The 23,749-nt window shown below is 42.5% G+C and overlaps 1 protein-coding gene across 1 annotated transcript in view; it reads left to right on the forward strand.

Moving 5' to 3' along the window:
- The window catches only part of BBS4 (Bardet-Biedl syndrome 4), a 74,991-nt gene extending 52,089 nt beyond the window's left edge, over nt 1-22,902 (forward strand). Inside the window, exons 5-16 of the mRNA XM_014455009.2 lie at nt 1,502-1,613; nt 2,575-2,647; nt 3,741-3,794; nt 6,068-6,195; nt 9,951-10,005; nt 10,923-10,991; nt 11,897-12,049; nt 12,135-12,306; nt 19,848-19,917; nt 20,563-20,704; nt 21,810-22,011; nt 22,426-22,902. Coding sequence (XP_014310495.1) covers nt 1,502-1,613; nt 2,575-2,647; nt 3,741-3,794; nt 6,068-6,195; nt 9,951-10,005; nt 10,923-10,991; nt 11,897-12,049; nt 12,135-12,306; nt 19,848-19,917; nt 20,563-20,704; nt 21,810-22,011; nt 22,426-22,478 — 1,283 coding nt within the window. The 3' untranslated portion in view covers nt 22,479-22,902. The remainder of the gene's footprint in view (nt 1-1,501; nt 1,614-2,574; nt 2,648-3,740; nt 3,795-6,067; nt 6,196-9,950; nt 10,006-10,922; nt 10,992-11,896; nt 12,050-12,134; nt 12,307-19,847; nt 19,918-20,562; nt 20,705-21,809; nt 22,012-22,425) is intronic.
- The last annotated feature ends 847 nt before the right edge of the window (nt 22,903-23,749 follow it).

The raw sequence follows: 23,749 nt of genomic DNA on the forward strand, positions 1-23,749 counted from the left end.
GGCAAGGGACCCCCATCTCCCCCGATCACCGCTGCCGCCCTTGCCCAGGCTTGACGCCTCGGCAGAGGCATCGACCCTTATCCACCCTCCCATCGGCGGATTCGGGCCCCTTGGCCAGGCCTGACACCTCCGCCAGAGGCGTCAGGCCTGGGCAGGGGACCCCCATCTCCCCGCGATCACCGGCTTCTGGGGCCGGCCTGTGGTGGGGATTGGATCCGATCACTGGCGGCAGGCAGCGGCTTCTGGGGTCACACACGGGGGCCTGGATGGCGGCTCTCACGCTGGCTGCTGCACTGCCCTGCCCTGCCCTGCCTGAAGTATGCAAATTAGCCGCCATCTTTGTTGGTGGTTAATTTGCATATCGTGCTGATTAGCCAATGGGAGGCGTAGCGAAGGAATGGTCAATTACCATGTTTGTCTATTATTAGATAGGACTAGAGGCCCGGTGCACTAATTCATATCCCACTTGGGTCCCTGGGCCTGGCCTGTGGGATTGGACCGAAACCAGCTCTCCGACATCCCCCAAGGGGTCCCAGATTGCGAGAGGGTCAGCCGGACCCCAGCAGCAAGCTCAACTACCACTTGGAGCATCTGCCCCTGGTGATTAGTGCACGTCATAGTGACTGGTGGACTGTTTCCTCCCCCCCCCCACCCCCCATCGTCAGTGCACATCATAGTGAGCGGTTGAATGGCCTTACCATATCATTAGCATATTATGCTTTGGTTGAAAGGCCGACTGGACAACCGGACACTTAGCATATTAGGCTTTTTTTTTATATAGGATAATATAGCATCATTCAACAAAGAAAAGGAGAGAAGGAAAATTGAGATTCAAAAGGTGAATGAAGGCCATTAAGAGCCTAAAAGGACCTCAGAGGAGATCTCTACTGGCTGCCTTGCTTCTGAGAAGAGGGAAACAAGCAATGGGCCACTAGAATACTATGAAAAACTATTGTTTGCCAAGTCTAACAATGCCTGTGAAGTTAGTTTATAAATGCTATCACTAGGAAAGATAAGCCAATGCGCAACTTTTAGCCATCACTGAACCGAAAGATTTGGCGATATTGTTGAGTAACAGACTTGAAGGGGATATATTCCTCCTCCCACTTCAGTCTCTGAAAAATAATCTTATTGCCAAATATTTAAATGTCTTCTCCCTCCTATTTTTTTCCTCTTTTAAGCTTGAGCATATTTATTCCCTTAATAAAAGGAAAGTGAAGAACTCCTCACACTGAAAGCTCCTTCGTTAACTGAGTCAAAGTAAAGGTATTTCTTACAATAAAACATTCAGGCCTCAAAAAAAAGAAAAGAAAAAGAAAAAGGTTTTAGCATGTCAGCAACTTTGCTATTTGTTTCAACCCAGCTGATTGTGTTGAAGATATAATAATCCAAAGAATTTCTTTGATATGGTTTTCCATCTCCTGTTTCTCCATTTTTCTATATCAGGCTCTATTCTTCGCAGAACATGACTTTACTTTCTTTGTTTTCTGTTTCTTGGCAGCACTTATATTTCGCCTGGAAGGAAATATCCAAGAATCCCTAGAACTCTTTCAGACATGTGCTGTTCTCAGCCCACAGAGTGCTGATAACCTCAAGCAGGTGGCCAGGTCTTTGTGAGTATTGGCAGTCCTGGAGACTCACGGAAAACGCTGTGTAATGAGCATTCTCAGGCAGAGGCTGCTTCTGGCAGCCTGATCAGCCTCATCCATAGAGGGAGAGTTGCTTACTAGGTATAGTGGGATTCACTTTGAAGAGTGTAGATTAACTTTGAAATTTGACAAAATGAGATTACTCATATAAAGTTTGACAGAGGAACACTGATACTGGTTATCATATAAATACTGACTTTTGTATCCTCAGTCCTCTAATCTTATTGGCAACCCATGGAAATTTTCTCATCCAACACTTAGCATAATATTTGACACACAGTAGATTTTTAGTGTTTGTTGAGGGGATGCTCTGAAGGTTCCTGAATGCAAGTAACCTCCAAAATCTTTCTAAGCTGTTAGGCACACTAATAGCTTTACTACCCCAGTACAATATTCTAGTACTAAAGTTTCTGTGGGGTTCCCATCCCTAATTTTTTTTTTACCTACATTGTGATTTATGCCTATACTATCTTTGCATAGAGCCTAGTTTTCCCCTGTTTTCTCCAGAACCGTGATCCAATATCAAGGAAATAGACTTAGGCTTGGGAGCGAAGAGCATGTCCCTAATAGATGATGGTGATAAATGATGGCAGCTCTTGCTTAACTGGTACATTATTTGGTTTGTTTCTTTTTTGGTCTACACTTGTAGTACACTGTAGAAAATAAATTACAGAAGAAATAAATTACTAAAATTGGTGTAGAATTTGATCAAGGCACTGGAACTGTTACCAATGCAGTCCCTACCAAGAGAGCTTCTGCTGTTGGTATACAGCAGCCTCACTGGCCAAACCAGCACAACCAGCTCATAAGGAAGAGGATTCCAGAATTTTCAGCTGGATGGAATTTGAGTCAAATATGGGGCTAGTGGGGTTAGTCTTCTAAAAGGTTTGAGTTAATAATTATGGAAACTGTATTTCTTCCACAGATTTCTTTTGGGGAAACATAAAGCTGCCATTGAAGTATATAATGAAGCAGCTAAACTTAACCAGAAAGACTGGGTAAGTAGGGAACTTTTAGTTCTTTGTTATTAGTAACATGCTAATGGTTCCATTTATTGTATGGCTGTCTTTGGTTATGACTGAATTCTTACATGCCAAAAATGTCTTGATCCTCACACTAAATTGATGATTCAGTTAGATATAAGATCAAAAACCATGTTTCCGCATAACTTAGCAGCTATTGCTGCATGGTTTTCTGGCAGGGAGTGTTGCTGTTAAGCAGTTCGCCATTAATCTGATTCCTATTGATAATCCAGCTTTCCTCTCTAGAAATGCTCTCCTTTCTCTAAAGCTACCTTAAGTAAAGGGAGACTTAAAAAGGGAATAAAGAGGTTCTATAGAGCTCAAGGCCAGGAAATACAGGCTGGTCTTGCAACGAACTAGAACTGGAAAGCTGTCAGCACCAAAGTAGCTACTCTTCACTTCTGTTTTATTTCTTCTTTTTGTAGATCAGCAGTTGGCAAATGTTTTATATTTTAAAGGGCCAGTTAGTAAATATTTTAAGCTTTGTGGTTTCATATAGTCTCTGTGACAACTACTGAACTCTGAGATTCTAGTGTGAAAAAATCATGGACAATACAAATAAAACTTTATTTACAAAATAAGGCAGAGATGGATTTGGTCTGTGGACCTTAGTTTGCTGACCTCTGCTGTCTGCATTTGCAGACTGACTCCAAATACATATATTCGATTATAGTGCCCTCCATAAAGCGCTGTCAGTCCCAAAGTCCACATCACCTAGTGAATTCCTAGATTCCTAGGAAGAGGAATCCGATTAACACATATATGTATATGTATCTCCTTAGGGTGGGGCAGGATCGGTAGGTAGTCTCTTCTGAAAAGAGGGCACAAATGAAGTGATCTCTTGTTTGTCCTGCTTTTATGTCTTATAATATGTGGGGTTTTTTTTTATATTAAGGAACCCATTTTTTAGAATTAAATATATTTGAGTATGAAATCTAGTAAAAAACTGACTGTAATGCATATTTTAAAGTTTAAACTTTGTTGAACAATAACAATCTCTAGATGACTGTTGTTTCACTCGAATATGTACTGTGGAATTTACACCTAAGCTGTTTTCTTTTGTGTGTAGGAGATCTGTCATAACCTAGGAGTTTGCTACATTTATCTGAAACAGTTCAACAAGGTAATTTATAGAAATAGTGTTGGCTGGTGATTTCACTGAAGGTACACTTGTTATAGAGGTGCCATTGCTCATTTTGTATTATTTCTAGTGCTTGCAGAGATTTTTGGAAGTAAAAATTGAAAGTGCCATATACACCTATCCTCATTTTTCTTTTCATTTGCTGTTATCCATCTTTTTTTTCCCTGCTTTTAACAAGAAAATGAGAAATTCTAGAAATATTATGAGGGAATGGTAATTTAATTGCTTTTTTTCTCTCTTCTTTTTCTCTACCCCAGATTAATTTTCTAGTATAGAAGCAAATGTTCAGTAAAACTTAGATATCAAAAAGTGGACCATTGCCCTAGCGGGTTTGGCTCAGTGGATGGAACATCAGCCTGCAGTCTGAAGGGTCCCGGGTTCAATTCCTGTCAAGGGGACGTACCTCAGTTGCAGGCTCCATCCCTGGCTCTGGTCGGGGTGTGTGTGGGAGGCAACCAATAGATGTATCATTCTCACATCGATGTTTTTCTCTCTCTGTCTTTTTTCCTCCCTTCCACTCTCTTTGAAAAATCAATGGAAAAATGTCCTCATGTGAGGATTAATAACAACAAAAAAAGTGGACCTTTAAGTCTTAAAAGTGTAATCATGACCATGGGAACTCTCTTATGCTCTGATAGCAACTAATTTTAGTTTTTAAGGTCATTGGAGATGAATTTTAAGTTTCAAGTGGGTCTGATTTCTGAGTTTCAGTTTCTAAGGTTATTTTCTATGTGAGAATTTATATTTTATTGTGATTAAGCTGCAGGCTCTAAGGCTCTTATATCAAATAAGTATCAAGTACCTTGGTACTCAAATATAAGAAAAAAATGTATATATCTTAACTGAGGGATAGATTAAGTTATTGAGAGCTCTGAAAGTTAATGATAGTGGGTTGCATAGAGTTCCCTTCATAAAGCTTCCACTTAGTGATTATGAAGTTTTATTCTCTTTTCTCTAGTGCTGATAGGACTAAGAATCTGAGTTGGTTAATATCCATTTGACAACATTTAATCTATCCCTTAGGAGGTGTGAGAGTAACTTTTACTCTTGTGAAATACATAATAATATGTATAAGTAAAATATATATATATATATATATATATATAAGTAAAATATATATATATATATTTAAATAAATAGAAATAGAAATAGAATATAAATTTTATATATATATATATATATATCCCCTGTCCACTGGGCAGATCTACAGTGTTATATATTTGGTTAGGAGATTTTTCTCTTCAGAGGATATTCCAAGCAAGTACATTTCTACATTTCTATTAACAGGATTATTATGAGGCAAGGGAGAGGCAGGTTGGTCTTTGGTCAGATCTGTAAAGGAGAAGAAGATTATATTTAAATTTTACTGTAAAGCTAACAGAGCAAATACAATACTTGACATTTATTGTTGAACCAGTGAATCACTAAAAAAAGTCCTTTTGACCATCAACTAGGAAGGATATAAGCTTTTCCAGAGCAAGGAGTTTGTCTTGTTAGCTCTAATATACCTAGTATCTCTAGAACAACAGGTACTCAGTGAGTACATATTGAGTGAATCAATGAAAACAATCCATTCATTTATTTATCAAAATATTGTTGAGGAAAATGAAGTCCACTCTGGGAAAGGTTGTGCAGTTGGTCACTGGTACAGCTGGGCAGTGCTGTATACTGTACTATAATGTCCCCTTTGACTTGTGAAGTATGAGTCATGGGTATGATTATTAAGAAGCAGAAAACAGCCCTGGCTGGTTTGGCTCAGTGGTTGGAGGATCAGCCCATGGGCCGAAGGGTTGTGGGTTTGATTCCCTGTCAAGGACAAGTACCTTGATTGCGAGTTTGATCCCCGGCCACAGTTGGGGTGCATGTGGGAGGCAACCAATCGATGTTTGTCTTTCCAGTCGATGTTTCTCTCTCTGTCTCCCCTACCCCCTTCCTCCCTTCACACTCTGTCTGAAAATCAATGGAAAAAATATCCTTGGGTGAGGATTTAAAAAAAAAGAGAGAAAAGAAGCAGAAAACATTCAAAAAGTTAGTCATCTTGTAAAAATTCTTCCAAGTGGCTCCAGAGGCAGATACTTCATGTTTCCAGCTGTCCTGTCAGCAAGTACAGTTTTGGTACGTGTTGTTATTTTTGACTATTAGCTGAAATGGGATGTTCCTATGTTAGTATAGCAGGAGCTCCTTTTTTGCTTTACCCCTACAAAGCCATTATCCTTTCATGGTAGTGATTTCATTCTCTTCATCAATCTTATTAGGCACAAGACCAATTGCACCATGCCCTACATCTTAATAGGCATGATCTGACTTACATAATGCTGGGGAAGATTCACTTGCTGGCGGGAGACTTGGACAAGGCCATCGAAATCTACAAGAAAGCTGTGGAGTAAGTGTGCCTGTTTCCGTTAGAGCAGGGGTGGGGAACATCTGCTCCGTATAAGGCCCATGAAATCATTTGATCTGGCCCTGCCAAGGCATTAGTGGTGAGTTAATTGTTTGACCAAATATAGCAGGATAATTTTTAAATTGGTAATTTTGTATGGCCCACAAATGATCTTATAAATATCTAGATGGTCCTTGGCAGAAAAAAGGTCTCCCCAACTCCCCAGCTTTAGAGCAAGGAAGGACTTAAAAAAAGGGGGGGGGAGTAGATATATGAATTCTCAAGCCTATGAGAGAATATATATGACTGATAACTAGTTGTATGAGTTAGAGTAAATGTTAAGCTAAGGTTAAGAAATCCCAATGGCCTAAATAAGGAAGATTTGTATTTCTTTCTCACCTATTAGTATGGCTGGTTTAGCCTAGGTGGGTGGCTCTGCTCTACAAGGGCTATCAGGGACCTAGGTTCCTTCATTATTGACTCACCATTGGTTAGGTTGTTGTCTTCACCTGCATGGTTGTTCCATTTATCTATGGAACGTATGCACAGGTGACCCAAAGTGCCTCATTTGGATATACTAATACAGACATCAAAGGGTACTTAATATTAATTAATATGGCCGAGCTTAACCAAAAACTAAGGAGAGAGAGACACAGGAGATAAACAATGCAAGAAATCACACAGGTTTATTTACCAGAGAGCTGATGGGTTTCAGTCCTTGGCAGGCCACCCGGAAACACTCGCTGACAGAGGAGACACACGGAGGTCGTGAAAATATGCCGCGGCAAGGAGCTCGGTTTCTTGACTCGAAGAGAGGCCTCTTAACAGTCTGGGCTCAAGGCAGAGCAAGAATGGCAGTTTCGCAGTTAGGCAGTTCCAGGGGGGAGGAGAACGTCCTGTCTGTGGAGGGCAGACAAGAGTCTGAACCGCAGCAGATTTGCTCTCCTATATCCTTGAAGCTGGGCGTCTTCAGTGTCTTGTATCACTAGACTTATTACTGTAACAATGGTTGAAACTGACTTACTATAACCACCATGTTCTGGGCTGTGGTGGGGGGAGGTGGTACCAGAAACTAAGTACAGAGTGAACAGCTTGTAGTGTTTTAAGTGGCCCAGAAGTTGCACACCTCATTCATGCTTGTGTTCCATGGTTCAAAATGAATGAGGTGGCCACATCCAGCTATAAGGGAAGTGGGCACACATGCTTGGGAGGAGGGTCTTATTAGCATGAGACCAATATCTTGTTTTTTTTAAAAAAAAATATTATTTTTTTAAAACTCCTGTTGATGATGGAACTGACTGGCTTTCCAGGATGGTGTCCCATGTTTTCTCTCTAGACACACGTTATCTTGCCTTTTCTGTATAGGGTTTTTCCTTGTTTTAAATGGGATAGCTGTCGCCATGATGCTTTAATGTCTCGTTTGCTTGGTCATTTAATAGAATTCCTGGTCACAGAGTCTAGTATTCCTGATAATTAGACTACGAACTAAACTTAATTTGTTAAATTAATATGTTTATTTTTTTATTTTTTATTTTATTTTTATTTTTTTTACTTATTTAAAATATGTCTTTATTGACTTTAGAGAGGAAGGGAGCACGGTAGAGAGATAGAAACATTGATGAGAGAGAAACATTGATTGGCTGCCTCCTGCAGGCACCCTACCTGGGATCGAGCCCCCAACCCGGGCATGTACCCTGATTGGGAATCAAACTGGTGATCTCCTGTTTCATGGGTTGAAACAAAAGTTGCCCAACTGTGCACATAAGTCTCTCTGGAAAGAAAGGTGATCTCTGCTACTAGTTCTCCTCCTGGGACAAGCCCCCTTTCTAATGTAAATTTCTCTTACATAAGGGTAACTTTATTTTTGTAGTTTCTCCTGCGTTTGCAGTTTCTCAAAATAATCCTTATGTCAAAGAGGCATATTTGGGCGTGGCATTATTTTACTATCCTTCAAAGCAAAGAAGCAAGTAAGGAAGGCATATCAGGCATGAATTAGGACGGAGGCATCAATTAATATGTTTATTATCTTTGTCTTCTTCCATAGTAATGATATAGTAACTTTTCTGGTTTTATCAGTCATAACAGCTTTCTGAATTTTCTTCAGTCATATTTTGTGCCTAAAAAGATAGAAAAATCCCTGGTTTGTTAAGTTACAAGAGAGACTTTTGTCATCAAGAGGCTATGTTTATGTGGACAAGTAGGAAGGAGCCCACATAGCATATGTTAAGCTTCTGTGGGGCTGCTGAAAGCCTTAATTTGTGACCCCTGGCTTCTAGAAGATGAGCGCACATAAATCTGAAGGGTGACATTCTTCCTGCTGGGAGCCAAGATAAACAGTAATTAATATAAATGGGAGAAGTCCATTGGGGCTTTTGATATTCAGAAGGCTAAATGTTTGCATTGTTATTACCCTGCTGCTAAGTCAATGGCCGAAGGCAAACTCCCCCAACCTGATAATCCTACCGTTTACTAAACATCACCTTTGATATGCCCGTTTGCATTCCTAAAAGGCAATTGTGTATTCTAGTAAATAAAAGCCAGATGGGAACGGAGACTCAGTGGAACTTGGTCTCTCGAACCAAGTTCACAACTGGCTTCCCCCATAATTTCCAAATTTATATTTCTTGTCTTGTGTATTAATTTGTGTGTCAGCCCTTTCTCCAGGTCTTTGAACCCAGGCCACGCTGGCCGTGGTCTCACATCTTCCAGTGGTTGGTCAAGGACTTAAGTCACAAGAATTTCCAAGAGGACAGCTGAGCATTTGGAGCCTCACTGAGAATGTGGAGAGCCACAGCTTGGAGATAGCAGTTTTGGTTGGGGGAGGGATGTTGCCAGAATCATAGAAGTTAGTTTGGGGGAGGGAGGTGATGAAAATGGATATTTATTATGGCAGAGTGAAGGGCAAATACTCAGTTGAACTGAGTAAGCTTTGTTTGGCCAGCTCAGGTCTCCCTGGCTGGGGTTTTGGCCCCTCTGATTCTGGTCGCCTGATAGGTAACCAGCGTCCTATCTCATTGCTTAGAAGCATGCAACACTGTTCCTCACCTTTGGCATTTTTACTGTTGGTACTGTCTGATGATCCTGTAGTCAGATCATCTTAGCTCAGGGTAGCTTTAGTTTTGTAACAAAGACAAATATTAGTGAGGGATTGGGAAAGCAGATAATCTTTTACCTAAGCCAATGGCTAATTCTTTCCCAGAGCTGGTATGTCTTCCTTTTTTTGTTTAGTTTGACTGTTTACCATGGCTTTTTGTTTAATGTGTAGAGCAGAGCATTAGGGCCCTTGGGATCCTAAATTACACAGAAAATTATACAGGTTGCCATTGTGCATACAGTGAGAACAGGAAAAAAAAAAAAAAAAGAAATCCCACCAGAAGGAAACTGGCTAAAGCTATGTGTGTTCCATACTGACTTGGTTTATAAAGAATTATTCTTTAATTCTGTCAGTATAATGAAGACAGTCACACAAAATATTCAATAGGTTTTGTCTTAGGACTTGGACTCTAAGAAATGGTCCTGAAAAAGAGTCTGGATTCTAAGTCCTATTTCTTTCTTGTTGAGCAATCCTCCCTGTAGTCGGGGTTGAGATGACATACTATTGAAGGCAGTTTCCCAGTCGTCTTGGGGAATTTCCATGGAGAGTGGGACACGCTGTCTTTCAGATGTTGCATGAGGGCATGTCACTGTGCATGTGCCTCAGTATCTCATTCACATCTTGTTTCCCTTTGAGCAGCTCTGTGTTCATCTCTGTGTTGCAGGTTCTCACCAGAAAATACAGAACTTCTTACAACTTTAGGTTTACTCTACTTACAGGTAAAGAGAACTCGTTACTCATTCATGCATTGATGTTAGAAATACTTTTGGATTTATGTGTATTGTGGTTGCCCTGCATTTTGATTTTATTTTAACACATTTTACTAAAGTTCATATGAAGCACACCAACCTTACTCTCTGTATTATTATATTCTTTATCTCTTAAAGGAATTAATTTTCTGCATTCAAATAAAAACTGCAATTATAATTTTTAAAGGAAAGCGCATATATGAGAAATAACTGGTCATGAGGACTGTCATTTTGTTGTGGGGAGAGAGACTGATACAAGTTATCACTATCAGGGCTTTGGAGCTAAGGCCATTTCTGTTGTTCCTTCTTCCCAGCCAGGTCCTATAGGAAAGAGAAGGTAAAACATTGTCTAAAATAAGAAGTCTGGCTCCTTCCTGCGTGTGAATGAAATTCTTTTAGCTCAATCACTTCTTATCAGCCTGAGCACTGGGGCCCAGAGGTCCTGGAGGGACCTCTACCCGTCCCATTCCCCCATCAACTCCCAAAGTTCACTGTTCAGCCGATCCTGCCTCCAGTTCTGCCTCTTTGGTAGCCTTTCTGTTTGTTAAATTTTTCTTTAAAAGGAATTAGGAGTTTAATTCCTGGGCCTTCCTGGCTTTGACTTGGGAGACTGGCCCCAGGGGAGATGAGGCTAACCAGCCCATTTCTTGCCAAGAGACATTAGTGTGGAGCATATTATGGCAGAGATAATTCCTGGCAAATGGATACTTTGATCTTATCAAGGGACAAATGTGGGGATTTTTAGTTTTCTTTTTCTATCTGGTATCTGTAGCTCTGTTTTGTGAAGAGAACTCAGAAAAGTCAGGGTGCTTCAGGGTGTAATTGGCCAGACTGCTGAACTGCTATCTCCTTGCTGATACAATTCTCTCGTTTGCTTTTTCTCCAAGGTTGGTTTTTACAAGAAGGCATTTGAACACCTCGGAAATGCGCTAACTTATGACCCTATCAACTACAAGGTACTGCAGGCTGTCAAACCCCAGAGCCTTCACATAGATGGTCCACTCCTAGAGGTGATCTGGCCCTAGAAAGCATTTTGAATACCTGAGAAATTACCTTTTTCTTAGAAAAATTATAAACATGGCTCTTCTCATTTGAAAATATTATAAGGTGTTTGTGTTCTGCTTGTTATTTTCCAAAAGAGCACATTTGTTATAACAGACCTGTAACTTAGGCAGAAAGCAAAATTGTAGTGCTGGTAAAGTTTTATGTATTTACGAAATTAGCAAAGCCTCCACAATTACTGTCAAAAATACTTCTGGTGAAATGATTTCTAGTTTCTTAATGAATTTGCAATTACAACCTTGTCCAGATATGTCCTTAAGGGTGAGATCATCATCAAGTGGATGAATGTCATTGAGGGAGATGCAGCATAACAGGCTGTGAAGGATACAGACTCAGTCCTACCTCAGAGCCACATTAGCCTGAACCCTGGACTGATGAAGCCTAAAGCTGTGTCACCTTTGTGCTGTGGCAGAAGGAACTATACTTTAAGTGGCCAAGAAAGGAGTATTTTAGCTGTCTGGAGCAGCACTTAGTGTATCAAGTAGAGGCTACAGGGAACAGATTAAAGGCAGTATGCTCAGAAATATTGCCTTCTCCAGTTAGAAGTAGGAAACAAATGAGCTGGGTAAAGTCAGTGACATTTTATCTTTTCTTTTTCTGTACTGTGCCAAAGAGAGCCAGAGTGTGGGGTGCAGTGGTTTCTCATGAGCATTTGTCCTAATAGCTTAAATATATTTTATATGTCCCTGGAAGTTTTTCAGTCACGCTATGAGATTATCTACACCCAGGAAGGCTCCTTCACTGCTATAGCCTTTTGGGAATGACTGAATTATCAACTTCCCATGTCCTGTGTTTTCAGGCCATCTTGGCAGCAGGCAGCATGATGCAGACCCATGGAGACTTTGATGTTGCCCTCACCAAATACAGAGTTATAGCTTCTGCTGTTCCAGAAAGTCCTCCACTTTGGAATAACATTGGAATGTGTTTCTTTGGCAAGAAGAAATATGTAGCAGTGAGTGTCTCCTCACCTTCCTTGTTTGTGTTATTGGGTCTGCCCAGCTTGCCCCACCTTCATCAAGTGCCCCTCTCTCCTGCAGGCTATCAGCTGCCTGAAACGAGCCAACTACTTGGCACCCTTTGATTGGAAGATTCTCTATAATCTGGGCCTTGTTCACTTGACCATGCAGCAGTATGCATCAGCTTTCCATTTTCTCAGTGCAGCCATCAACTTCCAGCCAAAGATGGGGGAACTGTACATGCTCTTGGCGGGTAAGAGACTATTGTGTGAAAACCCTCTCCACAGTCTGTAATAAGGGGAAAATGAATTAGAATCATTGGAGGCCAGTGGCTAAATGTACTGCAGAAGCCATTCCCTTGCAGGTCCCATAGGAACCTGGATTATTGTGCTAGAGCTTGAAAAACAATGAAGAAAATAATGAAAAGGCACTTGGTTGTTTCTGAAAGGGCGAGGACTACGCCCTCCATCTTACCCTGGGTCCTCCATTTTTGGGCAGCCATGTGCTCGGCAAGGCTTCTTCCCGGAAGCCCAAGCCTCTGCTAGCCACACCCAGGATTTCTTTAAACTAACCAATGACAATCAAGGGAAGTGCGCGCCATAGATATGACCACATCCTGTGTAACGAGACACCAACTTGCTCCTGGCCAATTAGCAGGGCCCACAGTCCCCTCTCCTCCCCTTACTCCACCCCCCTATAAAACTCCTCTTCCCACTGGGCTAGCTCTCTCTCTGCCACTTACTGCCAGTAAGAAGGGTAGGGGAGCCAAGCCCAGGTTTGAATAAAAGACTCTCTGCTTTTGCATCGGACTCGGCTGGCTCCCTGGTGTGGTCTCTTGGGGATCCTGAAATCTGGGCATAACATTTGGGGGCTCACCCGGGGTTCCCAAGACCATCGAGGGACCCCGATCCGGAGAGTCTGACTGACCGCGGTAGGTGTCTGTGTCATTGTGTGTTCTGTTCTGTGCGAGCTCGTTTCTGAAATCTGTAAGTGCCCGAAATGGTCTAGGTGGACGCACTGGGGGATCACGGGCGGGAGGAGTCGGGGGACGCTCCGATCCTCCATCTGGAGGGGCGTAATTTTGCTTCTGCTGAGTCGGAAGGTCTGTAGAAACCCCTCAATCTGAGACGAGGCGGGTCGCTCCCCCCGGTTTGGCGTAAGGCCATCGTCTAGTTGCTTCCATGGAGTTGGAAGGCTGTATTTTCTGGCCCTTTTAGTTTTCTGTGTTTGTATGTTTTTTTCTATGGACTTACTGGATGGACATTATAGGATAGACTCAAACTACTCCTTTAAGTATTACGATTGATCATTTCAAGGAGATTGGGGGAGGCTGTAGAGCTCCCTCAGGAATTGGGAAATTGTTAGAAATTGGATGGATTGTTTAAACTCTGAATGAATGTCTGGTGAAAGTGTGTAAGTGTGGAGGGAGGGGGCCTGCCCTCTCCCCTCCTTTGTGTGGCTCCAGGACTTCGGTCAGGCGGGCAACTGAGTGAGGATCTGTGAAAACAGGTCACCCCCTCCCCAAGTAAATGCGTCTGGGATTTCTGTGCATGTGTAAAGAGTAAAGCTGGCTTAAAACTAATTGCTTGCACTGTCCGATTTTGGATAGAGTTTTGAGCTGGAATCTCTTTGCAGATGTGCAGGATGGAGCCCAAGACTGGTCGTTTACCCAAAGGAAAAAAAAAAAAGATGCTAGCTAGATTCTAGCAGAAGGATTGGCGTTTCCATAATAAAGAACAGCTTTTAAATGCTAACTGAAGGGTGTTAAGGCTGGCTTCCCAAGGAAGAATGTGGTCAATTTACATCTGAAAAGACCAGGTAGGCCAGAACCTGTTTTGGAAGGCTCAAATGTGGTTTTCCAGAGCCGCTTGAAAGTAAAAAGTAAAGTTTACTCTAATTTGCCTCATGAAAAATCTAAAGAACAGAATTAAATCTATTGGTTGAATATTGAGAAATGCTGAATAATTACCTTGCCAGCTAAAAGTTTAAGGTTAGGATTGAATTGGGAAAAATTATGTAATTGTAATAACTAAATGCCTTTTCTTATTGGTCTGATTGAGAAGGGAGGATTGATTTTGTGACCTTAACTGAAGATTTTTGATGCAAGGATATTCTTTAAAATGATTATAAAAGGTATAAACAGCTAATAAGATTTCTGTTTGTCTACAATACAACCACATGACTTGCCGCTCCCCTGGGGGCCGCCATCTTGAAACAGCAAAGGCCCTCCCTCTGATTTAGTCAGGGGTGGAGCTTTAAGGCGGAGTTTTGCTGCAGAAATGTGAATGGGGCAGGAAGTGTGCTTGCCTCATGGATTTATTTTTAATCTAATCTCTTAAATCTAGAAAACCCTGCTTTCCTTAAACTAAGGACAATTAAAGGTTATGTCAAAGTCTTTAAAAGGGACTCATAGCAGTAATCCAATTTCTAAAGTAAAGTACAATTATTTCAGGTAGAAACTGGTTTCATCTGATCTTAGAGGGCACATTTTTCCTTTGCCTGGGAGGGACAGCGCAGCTGTCCCAGGGTCGGAGGGCTCCAGTTCAGTGTTCTGGAGTCCCAGGACATGCCTAAGTTTAACCTATGTTACCCAAGGACTCTAGATAATGTGTTTACCCAAAGCTGTGGTTTGGATTGCATGCTGTCTCTGCTTCTGTAAATTGATCTGTCTTTATTGCTTAAATATGTATCTTTGTTGTTTAAAATTGTTTAGTGAAATTTCTGTATCTCTAAAAAAATTGAATGTATTGCTAATCTGAGGAATGTTAATTATTTACATGTCACCTAAAAATTAAGGCTAAGAGTTCTAACTAACTGGAAAGCATGGCTTTGGTGTGATGGGAGGAAAGAGAAATGTTGAATGGATGGTAGGCCAGTGAGCTGGGACTGGTCACTGGTGGTGGATTGTGAGAAGGGCTGGATGCGGCCTAACTTCTCCTTCCTTGGTACCCCTGAAATGTCAGAGGGTACTTCTGGCCTTGGTTTTCTTGGTTTTTGGTTTTGGATTTGTTTGTTTCTTTGTGAGCCAATGTGTTTAGTCTGTCGATTTTGTTGTTTCACCGAAATCCTCTTGAAGGACATTGAATGGTTCTTTCCTTCCTCTTTAACTTTTGGGGGATTGTATGAATGGATTACTGATGTAGATTATCAAGGATCTCTATTCTGTATCTTGACACAACTGAAACTGATTTGTTGGTATTCTATTTAGTCTTGTTTTCTTTGTTCAGTATGAGTACCGTTTCTATCTGGATGAGACATAGGTCAAGAATCCTGTCCTGGGATGTGGTAAAGGGAGGCCCCCACATCTGTTTCTGTCAGGCCCCCATCAGGGGACTTGGGCGGTGTTCCTGTTATCTGCTCAAGATCCCAAGACTGTAAAAGTACTTGTTCACTGAAAGGATGTAAGTGTAAATGTTTATTTGATGTTTGTATGTCTACTTAGGTATAATTATTTGTTCATGCAAATGTGGAAGTCTGCGGAAAAAAAAGCACATGCTTGAAAAATTTCTGTCTATGTTTGTGTACTAGGGACTTTGATTTGCTAAAATTTTGGAATTCTGGGGTAAATTTAAAAGGTATTTGTGGCTTTTCTAGTACAGTTAAGGGTGGGGCTCACAGTTCCTCAGGGCAGAGATTTCATGGGCCCTTCCCCTGCCAGTGCTGAATTAAATAATACAGGCCAGTGTCATTTGGCTTGCTGGTTAAAGGAAGACAATGGGCCTTGGAATCTGTAAAGGTGGACAGGAATGAAGCTGGTCAAATGTATTGAAAGGGTTTGGTACCTGTTGCTGCTAGCAAAGGAGGGGCTGATATCCCCTTCTAGCGCACTCCCTTGAAAGAGGCCTGGTTGCTGCTCTGCCACAAAGGGAACTGGTAGAAAGGCAAGAAAGCAGAGCGCTGTAACTAATAAACAGGGTTACCTAGAAGCCATCAAGACTTTGAAGTTCTCCAAGAGAGGAGGAATCTGACTCGGAGACTGGCCGAAACCTCGTTGGGTTGGGAGAACTGGAGGCTATGATAGGGTCCAGCAACGGACCAGCCTTTATTTCACAAGTAACCCAGGTAGTAACCAGGGCTATTGGGGCAAATTGGAAATTACATTGTACTTATAGGCCCCAGAGTTCAGGGCAGGTAGAAAGGAACCATGGAAACTGGCGGGGACTGGGTGGCTCTCCTATCATGTTTGGCAGGCCACCCCCTATCATTCCTAACCTTAAAGCTGACTTTCTTGCTGCAAGAACTATCTCTTTCCTTGAGAGGTCTCCAGAGGGCGCACGAGGACATTTGGCCGCGCCTCCGCGCCATCCACAAGACCGGCCCAACCCCAACTCCTCATCAGCACAGACCAGGAGATTGGGTCTACGTCAGAAGGCACCGCCGGGAGACCCGTGAGCCACGTAGAAAGGGTCCCTACACTGTGGTGCTGACAACCCCCACCGCTCTCAAGGTAGACGGCGTCACGACCTGGGTCCATCACACTCACGTCCGGTCAGCTGACCCATCTGTGATCCGGGAAGACTTCGTCACCAAATGGAGCATCGATCGAGATCAATGCAACCCGCTCAAGCTCAAGCTACGGCGTGCTCGACCTGCCTGATGCTGATAACATTGCTCGCGATCACTCCTGCCACCGGGAGCCCCCACAATACTGTGTAATAGACTTAGATAATGCCTGCATCTTCATGGACATGACTCCAAAAAGACAAGGACAATTCATAGGAAGGTCAGGAATAGACTTTAGTATCACATGTTTAGTAGCAGAAGATTTGGCTGCCTGAAGCGGCCATGATGCCAATATTATGTTTCATTGTATTGATATGTTATATTGACCTTTAATTCTCTTGCAGGTTTGAATGTATGTTGGCTGTCCTGGAAGGGGACTGTGTGGGGTGACCCCCCAAAAGTAAAGGGTGTCTAGCTGCCAAGAGGGCAGGTGCCCAACTGGGCAGGGAAGGGTGCCCATCAGGTTTTGGTCTCTGTTGAAAGACAGTTGACGGTTGGCAGCCTGTATACTATCTTGCAGGCCTGCGTAACCATGCCCATGTCAGGGGTAGTACAAACCTCAACTGTAGAAAGCTGGGAAAGGCCTGTTTAGAATAGAAGGTCTGAGGCATGGTTATGCATAGAAAGAAGGTTTTATGCCAACAGTTACTGTTTTGTTATAAATCCATGAAAAGGAATTGGCAAGGAAAGTCAGAAAATCTTACAGCAGATCAGTATGTTTTTCTCCTTATGTAATTCCTCCGAAATCTGGCAATGCTAAATAAGTCATGGCAATACATTTCTTTGCATAGATTCAATAAGACTGGTTCCTAATAGTGGTTTTATTAACGGAAAACTTTGACTGGAGTATCATGTTTTAAAGAGCCCTGCCTGAGCTCTAAAGACTTAAAGCCAGTAAGAATGCCACGAAAAAAGCCTGGTATCCTGCTTGGGAGCCCTGAAGATGGCTGGCGCTGGAGCGTCAGGCCCATGCCCTACCATCACTGGCGGTTGGTAAGAGTAGAAGGGGAGCAGTAAGGATGCCTCTGCACCCCTGCGGAACCCCCACACACTCTGGACCGCAACGGGTAAGAGGCTACTGAGATGGGCCTTAAAGCCTAGAGCGTGGGCTCAGGTGGAGTTGCTACAGGTGAGGGATTCACCTAACTCAGCAGATACTGCAGGCAGGCCTGATGGTGGCTGGATGGCTTGGCTTCCTGGCCCTACGGGGCACATTAAGATTCAACCATGAGATTCCAGCAAAGGTGGTCAGTTACCATTCTTGTTGTGTTTATGCAAACATCAGGCCAAATTGAATACAGTAGATAAATTAATCTTGATAGCCATGGAGGAATTTTAAAAAGAAAGATCCTGTTTCAGTAGAAGTTGTTAAAGCTAAAATGGTTTCTTTCCCTTCCACCGGACCATTTGTTAAGCATATAGGGATAGTTCAGTTGATAGTTCTTTGTGCCCAGTACGGGCCTCTAGCAACGGTGAAATAGAAATGCAGTCCGTCTCATGATTGAGCCGGAAGTTCCAAGACAAAGGGGGGAATGAAAGGGCGAGGACTACGCCCTCCATCTTACCCTGGGTCCTCCATTTTTGGGCAGCCATGTGCTCGGCAAGGCTTCTTCCCGGAAGCCCAAGCCTCTGCTAGCCACACCCAGGATTTCTTTAAACTAACCAATGACAATCAAGGGAAGTGTGTGCCATAGATATGACCACATCCTGTGTAACGAGACACCAACTTGCGCCTGGCCAATTAGCAGGGCCCACAGTCCCCTCTCCTCCCCTTACTCCACCCCCCTATAAAACTCCTCTTCCCACTGGGCTAGCTCTCTCTCTGCCACTTACTGCTGTGCCAGTAAGGAGGATAGGGGAGCCAAGCCCGGGTTTGGATAGAAGACTCTCTGCTTTTGCATCGGACTCGGCTGGCTCCCTGGTGTGGTCTCTTGGGGATCCTGAAATCTGGGCATAACAGTTTCTAACCATTTGTTAAGCATATAGGGATAGTTCAGTTTCACTCAGAGACCAACAGGTTAAATCAAGATCATCCTCGTTTATGTTTTACCAAATGTTTTTCCTTGCCTTGACTATTTATTTATATGTATATATTGAGCCCAGCTAAGTTCCAGATATCATTTAGCATACAAGGGATATATCTTATAGGGTTGACGAGGGGATTACGTGATTAAGTAACCAATGAATATTAACTATTATTGGTTTTATTGTTAGTTACTGTAATACAAAAGATTGACTAAATATTCTTTCTAGGGAATATTTCTCTGTCCGTAAGCAGTTTGCAAGTTCTCATTGACTTTTGTCTTCAGGTGTTGTTTAAGTCATTATTGTGGGGTTCTTATAAGAGAAAGGGTTGCAAAAGCAAATCGAGTGGTGGTTATTTGAGGGTTGCCTGAATACAAAGCTAGCCTAGTTCTAATGGGGATAGGAATGCAAACGAATTGCCACATTGTAAGGCACAAGCAGCAATTCTAACATTACAAAGTAGAAAGGGCCTTCACACTGTACTGAAGGCTAAGCTGGAATTCAGTCACACAGAATGACTGAGGAGCCAGTGAACAAAGGCATGCAGCCATGAAACTGCACGCTGTACCCTGCCATTAGTGGGCAGTAGTGCTATAGAATGTAATGGGAAATGAGTCATGAAAGATAGTTTGGGGTCAGATGATGGAGGGCCACGAGTATAATGCAAGGACATTAGACTTTATCCTCGAGGCCATTTTCCCAGCTGTATTCCTAGATCTCTTAAGTGTCTGGTAGAAGTGAGCCCAGGTTGGGGGGAGATGGAGTGGGCAGGCCTTCCAGAGCAATGCTGTTATTGTCTTATAGGTGAGGCTTTCAGGAAATACTGGTTTAAAAGGTGAGAGTGTCCTGGTGCTAAACAAATTTTAAAGATCAGGATTATGGGTGATGGAGGGCCAGTGAGGATTCTTAAGCAGGATAGTGACATGTTCAGATTTGTTTGAAAGTTGTTGAGAAACCTGGCAGCATTGTGGCAAGTGGATGGATGCAGATGGGGACATTGCCACAGCTTGAAACAACTTGGGCAGGGTCAGAAAAGAAACTACAAAAAATGGTGTTCAGATAACTTGGCAACTGATTGACTGTGGAAAGGGGACTGTTGAAGATGACACCAGGTAACTAAACTGAGTGAGTAGATGGTGGTGCTAGGAGTTGAGGAGGCAAAGGAGCAGTTAAGTTGTGGGGGCTGAATGAACTGTGGTCTTGAAACATTCCTTTTGCTTTCTAAGCTGGGCTCCTCAGTCTCAGTCCTCACTTTCTTTGTTTCAGTGGCTTTGACCAATCTGGAAGATACAGAGAATGCCAAGAGAGCTTATGCCGAAGCAGTCCGCCTGGATAAGTAAGCTGCACCGTGGGGAATGGTATTGGGGAAGGCTAGACTCTCCAGAGCCATGAGGTGGCATGAGACCACTGGCTTTGCCTGAGTCAGCCCAATTGCTTGCTCTCCATGGCCTTTGTGCACAGGGCATGTGTGGAAGGATGTGATACAAAGCCTGCAGTGTCTCAGCAGGAACTGCCACTGCCACTTTCTAAGGAAGTGTTTCCAGCCCCAACTTTAGTAGTTCAGAGGCCAGAGAAAGTCAGAGCTGGCAGTGGACTTGGGTTGCTGGTAGCCATGGGCTAGATGGAATATCAGATGCAGCTCTGGGCTCAGTTTAATCTAAGATAAATGTGACTCTCTCCATATTTATTCCATTGGCATTGGCTAGGCAGCAGGGTAGGGATCACTTCTTCAACCCGCCCTGGTGGTCCCTGCTGAGGGCTGAGATGTCAGACTTGGTCCTGATACCTGCTTTACTGGTGGGCAATTATTCCTTGATTCTTTCCCACAAGTCCACACATAGCACATGTGTTCCTCTTACCTTGCTGCAGAATGGAGAAATCTCTACTTATAATCAGTTTTGTTTTTTGTGTAATGAGAATCTCTAAATGACCATTGGTTGTGAAGCCTAAGCTTCATAGAATCCCTGTCTGTTTGCCATAGGTATAACCCTTTAGTCAACTTGAACTATGCTGTGCTGCTATACAACCAGGGTGAGAAGAGGGACGCCCTGGCCCAGTATCAGGAGATGGAGAAGAAAGTCAACCTACTCAAGGACAGTAGCTCTCTAGAATATGACTCTGAGGTATGTCTTTTTAAAAAATATTTTTATTAAATATATTAATATTTATATTAATACTAGAGACCCAATGCACAAAATTTGTGCAAGGGGCTCGGCCCTTGTAGCCACAGCTTTGTCTGGAAGGTCATCCAGACTGTCGTTCTGCTGTTTGGCCGTCTGGTCTAATTAGCATATTATGCTTTTATTATTATAGATATAAATGAGGAAGAAAGGTAGAGAGAGATAGAAACATCAATGATGAGAGAGAATCATTGATTGGCTGCCCTACATGGGGATTGAGCCTGCAACCGGGCATGAGCTCCAATCGGGAATGGAACCTGTAACCTCATGGTTCATAGGTTAATGTTCAACTGCTGAGCTGTGCTGGCCAGGTGTCTTGTTTTTTGTTTTTTTAATTTTTCTTTTAGAGAAAGAGGCAAGGGAAGGGGGGTGGTGCGTAGAGGAGAGAGAGACATTGATCGGTTGCCTCCTGCACATGCCCTGACTGGGGATCTGAACCCACCACCTTCTGGTATACGGGACGCTACTCAACCAACTGAGCCACACTGGCCAGGGCACGAGGTATGTCTTTTATTAGCTCCTAAGGAGCCATAAGCAAGCTGTCAGCAAACTTGTGATCAAGCACAAATAATCCAAAGATAACCTGTTATAAGCTCATGCCTATTTTGGCTGTGATGTTCCTGGCAGCATGAATTATTCAATTAGTGACAGCCTGAAAAAGAAAACTTGCCTAGAAGAAAATAGTAAGAGGAAATTCAGGCTTACTGAGCCTGTTATTGATAATACAACTCTTCTGAGTTGAGGCCCATATCTCATTGTAGTTTCCTCCCACTTCTCCTGTAGGAAAGATGGACTTTAGCTCAGTAACATACCAAACTTGAATTGTTAGGTTTGAGATCCTGTATGAACTCCCTTGCCTCACTAAGGGTAGTCTGTGATTTCTGCTGTTTGAGAAATATTTCCTTGTAATAAGTATTTCCTCCCTCAAATGCTAGTACCAATAGTCACTATTTCAGCTATAACCCACCAGGTGGAACGCCTAGAAGTGGGTAGGCTTGTCTCTGCCGGTCATACCTTGATTCTTTTTTTCTTCATATGTGTGCACAAGATGGTGGAGATGGCTCAGAAGTTGGGAGCTGCTCTCCAGGTTGGGGAGGCACTGGTCTGGACAAAACCAGTTAAAGACCCCAAATCAAAGCAACGGACAACTTCAACCAGCAAAGCTGCCAGTTTCCAGCAGCCTCTGGGCTCTAATCAAGCTCTAGGACAGGCAATGTCTTCAGCGGCTGCATACAGCAAGCTACCCTCAGGTAGGAGGTTACACACGGTGCCATAAAGACCTCATGGGTATAGCCACATGTACCAGCAAAGAGGTTACAGCTGTGAGTGAAGCCTGCACTTTTCAGATTCAGAACCTGTCCAATGTAATATTATTTGGAAGGGAGAAAAAGTCTCAAGGTGGCCAAATTGGCACTAGTTTCTTTAAAGCAAGTTGTATATTAGGTAACAGTTACTGGCAGGCTTAATTGGATGGTTAGTACACTAGGTCTTTATAATATTCAAGTTTAGAAATATATTACAGTACTTTCTATTATATAGTCTTGCTTTAAATCTCACTGCCTTATAAGTTGACATGGTGCAGGTAATTAAAGATTTCTTTTAGTGAGTAATTGAAGGCAAACTCGACTGTTTGCTTCATTTCTTGTTATGGTCTAACTTCACAGCTGCAAAGATATACCACAGTCCCAGTGATGCCAGAAAACATGGGGTTTCTTAAAATTTAACAGTGAAAATAATGATTTCTTTGGGAATTCTGGAACAAGAATTCAAGTCACCATCTCTTCCTCTGGAGCTGGAGCCTGTGTGGAAGCATGTCCAACTGAAGCACCAGCACAAATAAGAGAAAAATAGGAATAGGATGACCCCAGAGTGGGGGTTTCTCTGGTGATAATGTACCAGATTAAGAAAGGCTACATGACACAGGTAGAGTGGAGGCCAGCATGTTCCTTGGGCACCACAGAACACAGCATATGTTGTGGTGATCATGTGGAGCCTGAGGCTTCTGTAGTCCCCCATTGGTCCCCATCATCTCACCCAGGAAATAGAGAGAAGCCAGCCAGACAGGTCCTTTAAGAATTGAAAACAAAGCTTATGGTTCTAGGTAGTTAGTTCCAAGAGCCAGCAAGGTAGATGACTGCTTAAAAAAAATTTTTTTTATATGTTATTTAAAAAATTTTTATTGAAAAAAATGTTTTAATTTTTTATTGATTTCAGAGAGAGATAAAAACATCAATGATGAGAGATAATCATTGATCAGCTGCTTCCTGCATGTCCCCTACTGGGGATCGAGCCCAAAACCTAGGATATGCCCTGACCAGGAACTGAACCATAACCTCCTGGTTCATGGGTTGACGTTCAACAACTGAGCCACACCAGCTGGCTTTGAAAGAACTTTAGTCTCCTGGCTGGCTGAACCCTTCCTTTGTGGGAGGGAAGTTGGAAACACCTTTGCTCCGTACTCTGGCCATTACAAAGCCTTGGCTTAGCTAAGGTGATCCTCAGGTCACCCCAAGGCAAACACAAATCTTGCATTTATAATTTAGCTCTAATAGTCTTAATTTAAAAGAAAAAAAAAGATGAAAAAATCTCTGTAAATTTAAGCTGAGCCTGTCAAGTATCCTAGTTACACTTGCCCAAGGGAATCAAGAACAGTCCCTATATCTTGTTCTTGAGAGAGGTCAGAGTATAGAGTCAGATCATGTCAGTATGATAAGAAGTAAAAGGGAAGTACTACTCTGGTTATCAGCACCAAGGATTTTTAAAAAAAGGGAAGAACTTTATTTTTAAAATTTTATTTCTTGATTGATTTTGAGAGAAAGAGAGAGAGAGAAATAGATATCAAAACATTGATTTGTTGTTCCACTTATTTATGCATTCATGGGTTGATTCTTGTATGTACCCTGACTGGGAGTCAAACCTGCAACCTTGGTGTATTGGGACTACACTCTAACCAACTGAGCTACCTGACCAGGGCAGAAGAACTTCTTA

The sequence above is a fragment of the Myotis lucifugus genome, unplaced genomic scaffold (assembly GCF_000147115.1).
Source record: "Myotis lucifugus unplaced genomic scaffold, Myoluc2.0 scaffold_41, whole genome shotgun sequence".
Taxonomy (NCBI): domain Eukaryota; kingdom Metazoa; phylum Chordata; class Mammalia; order Chiroptera; family Vespertilionidae; genus Myotis; species Myotis lucifugus.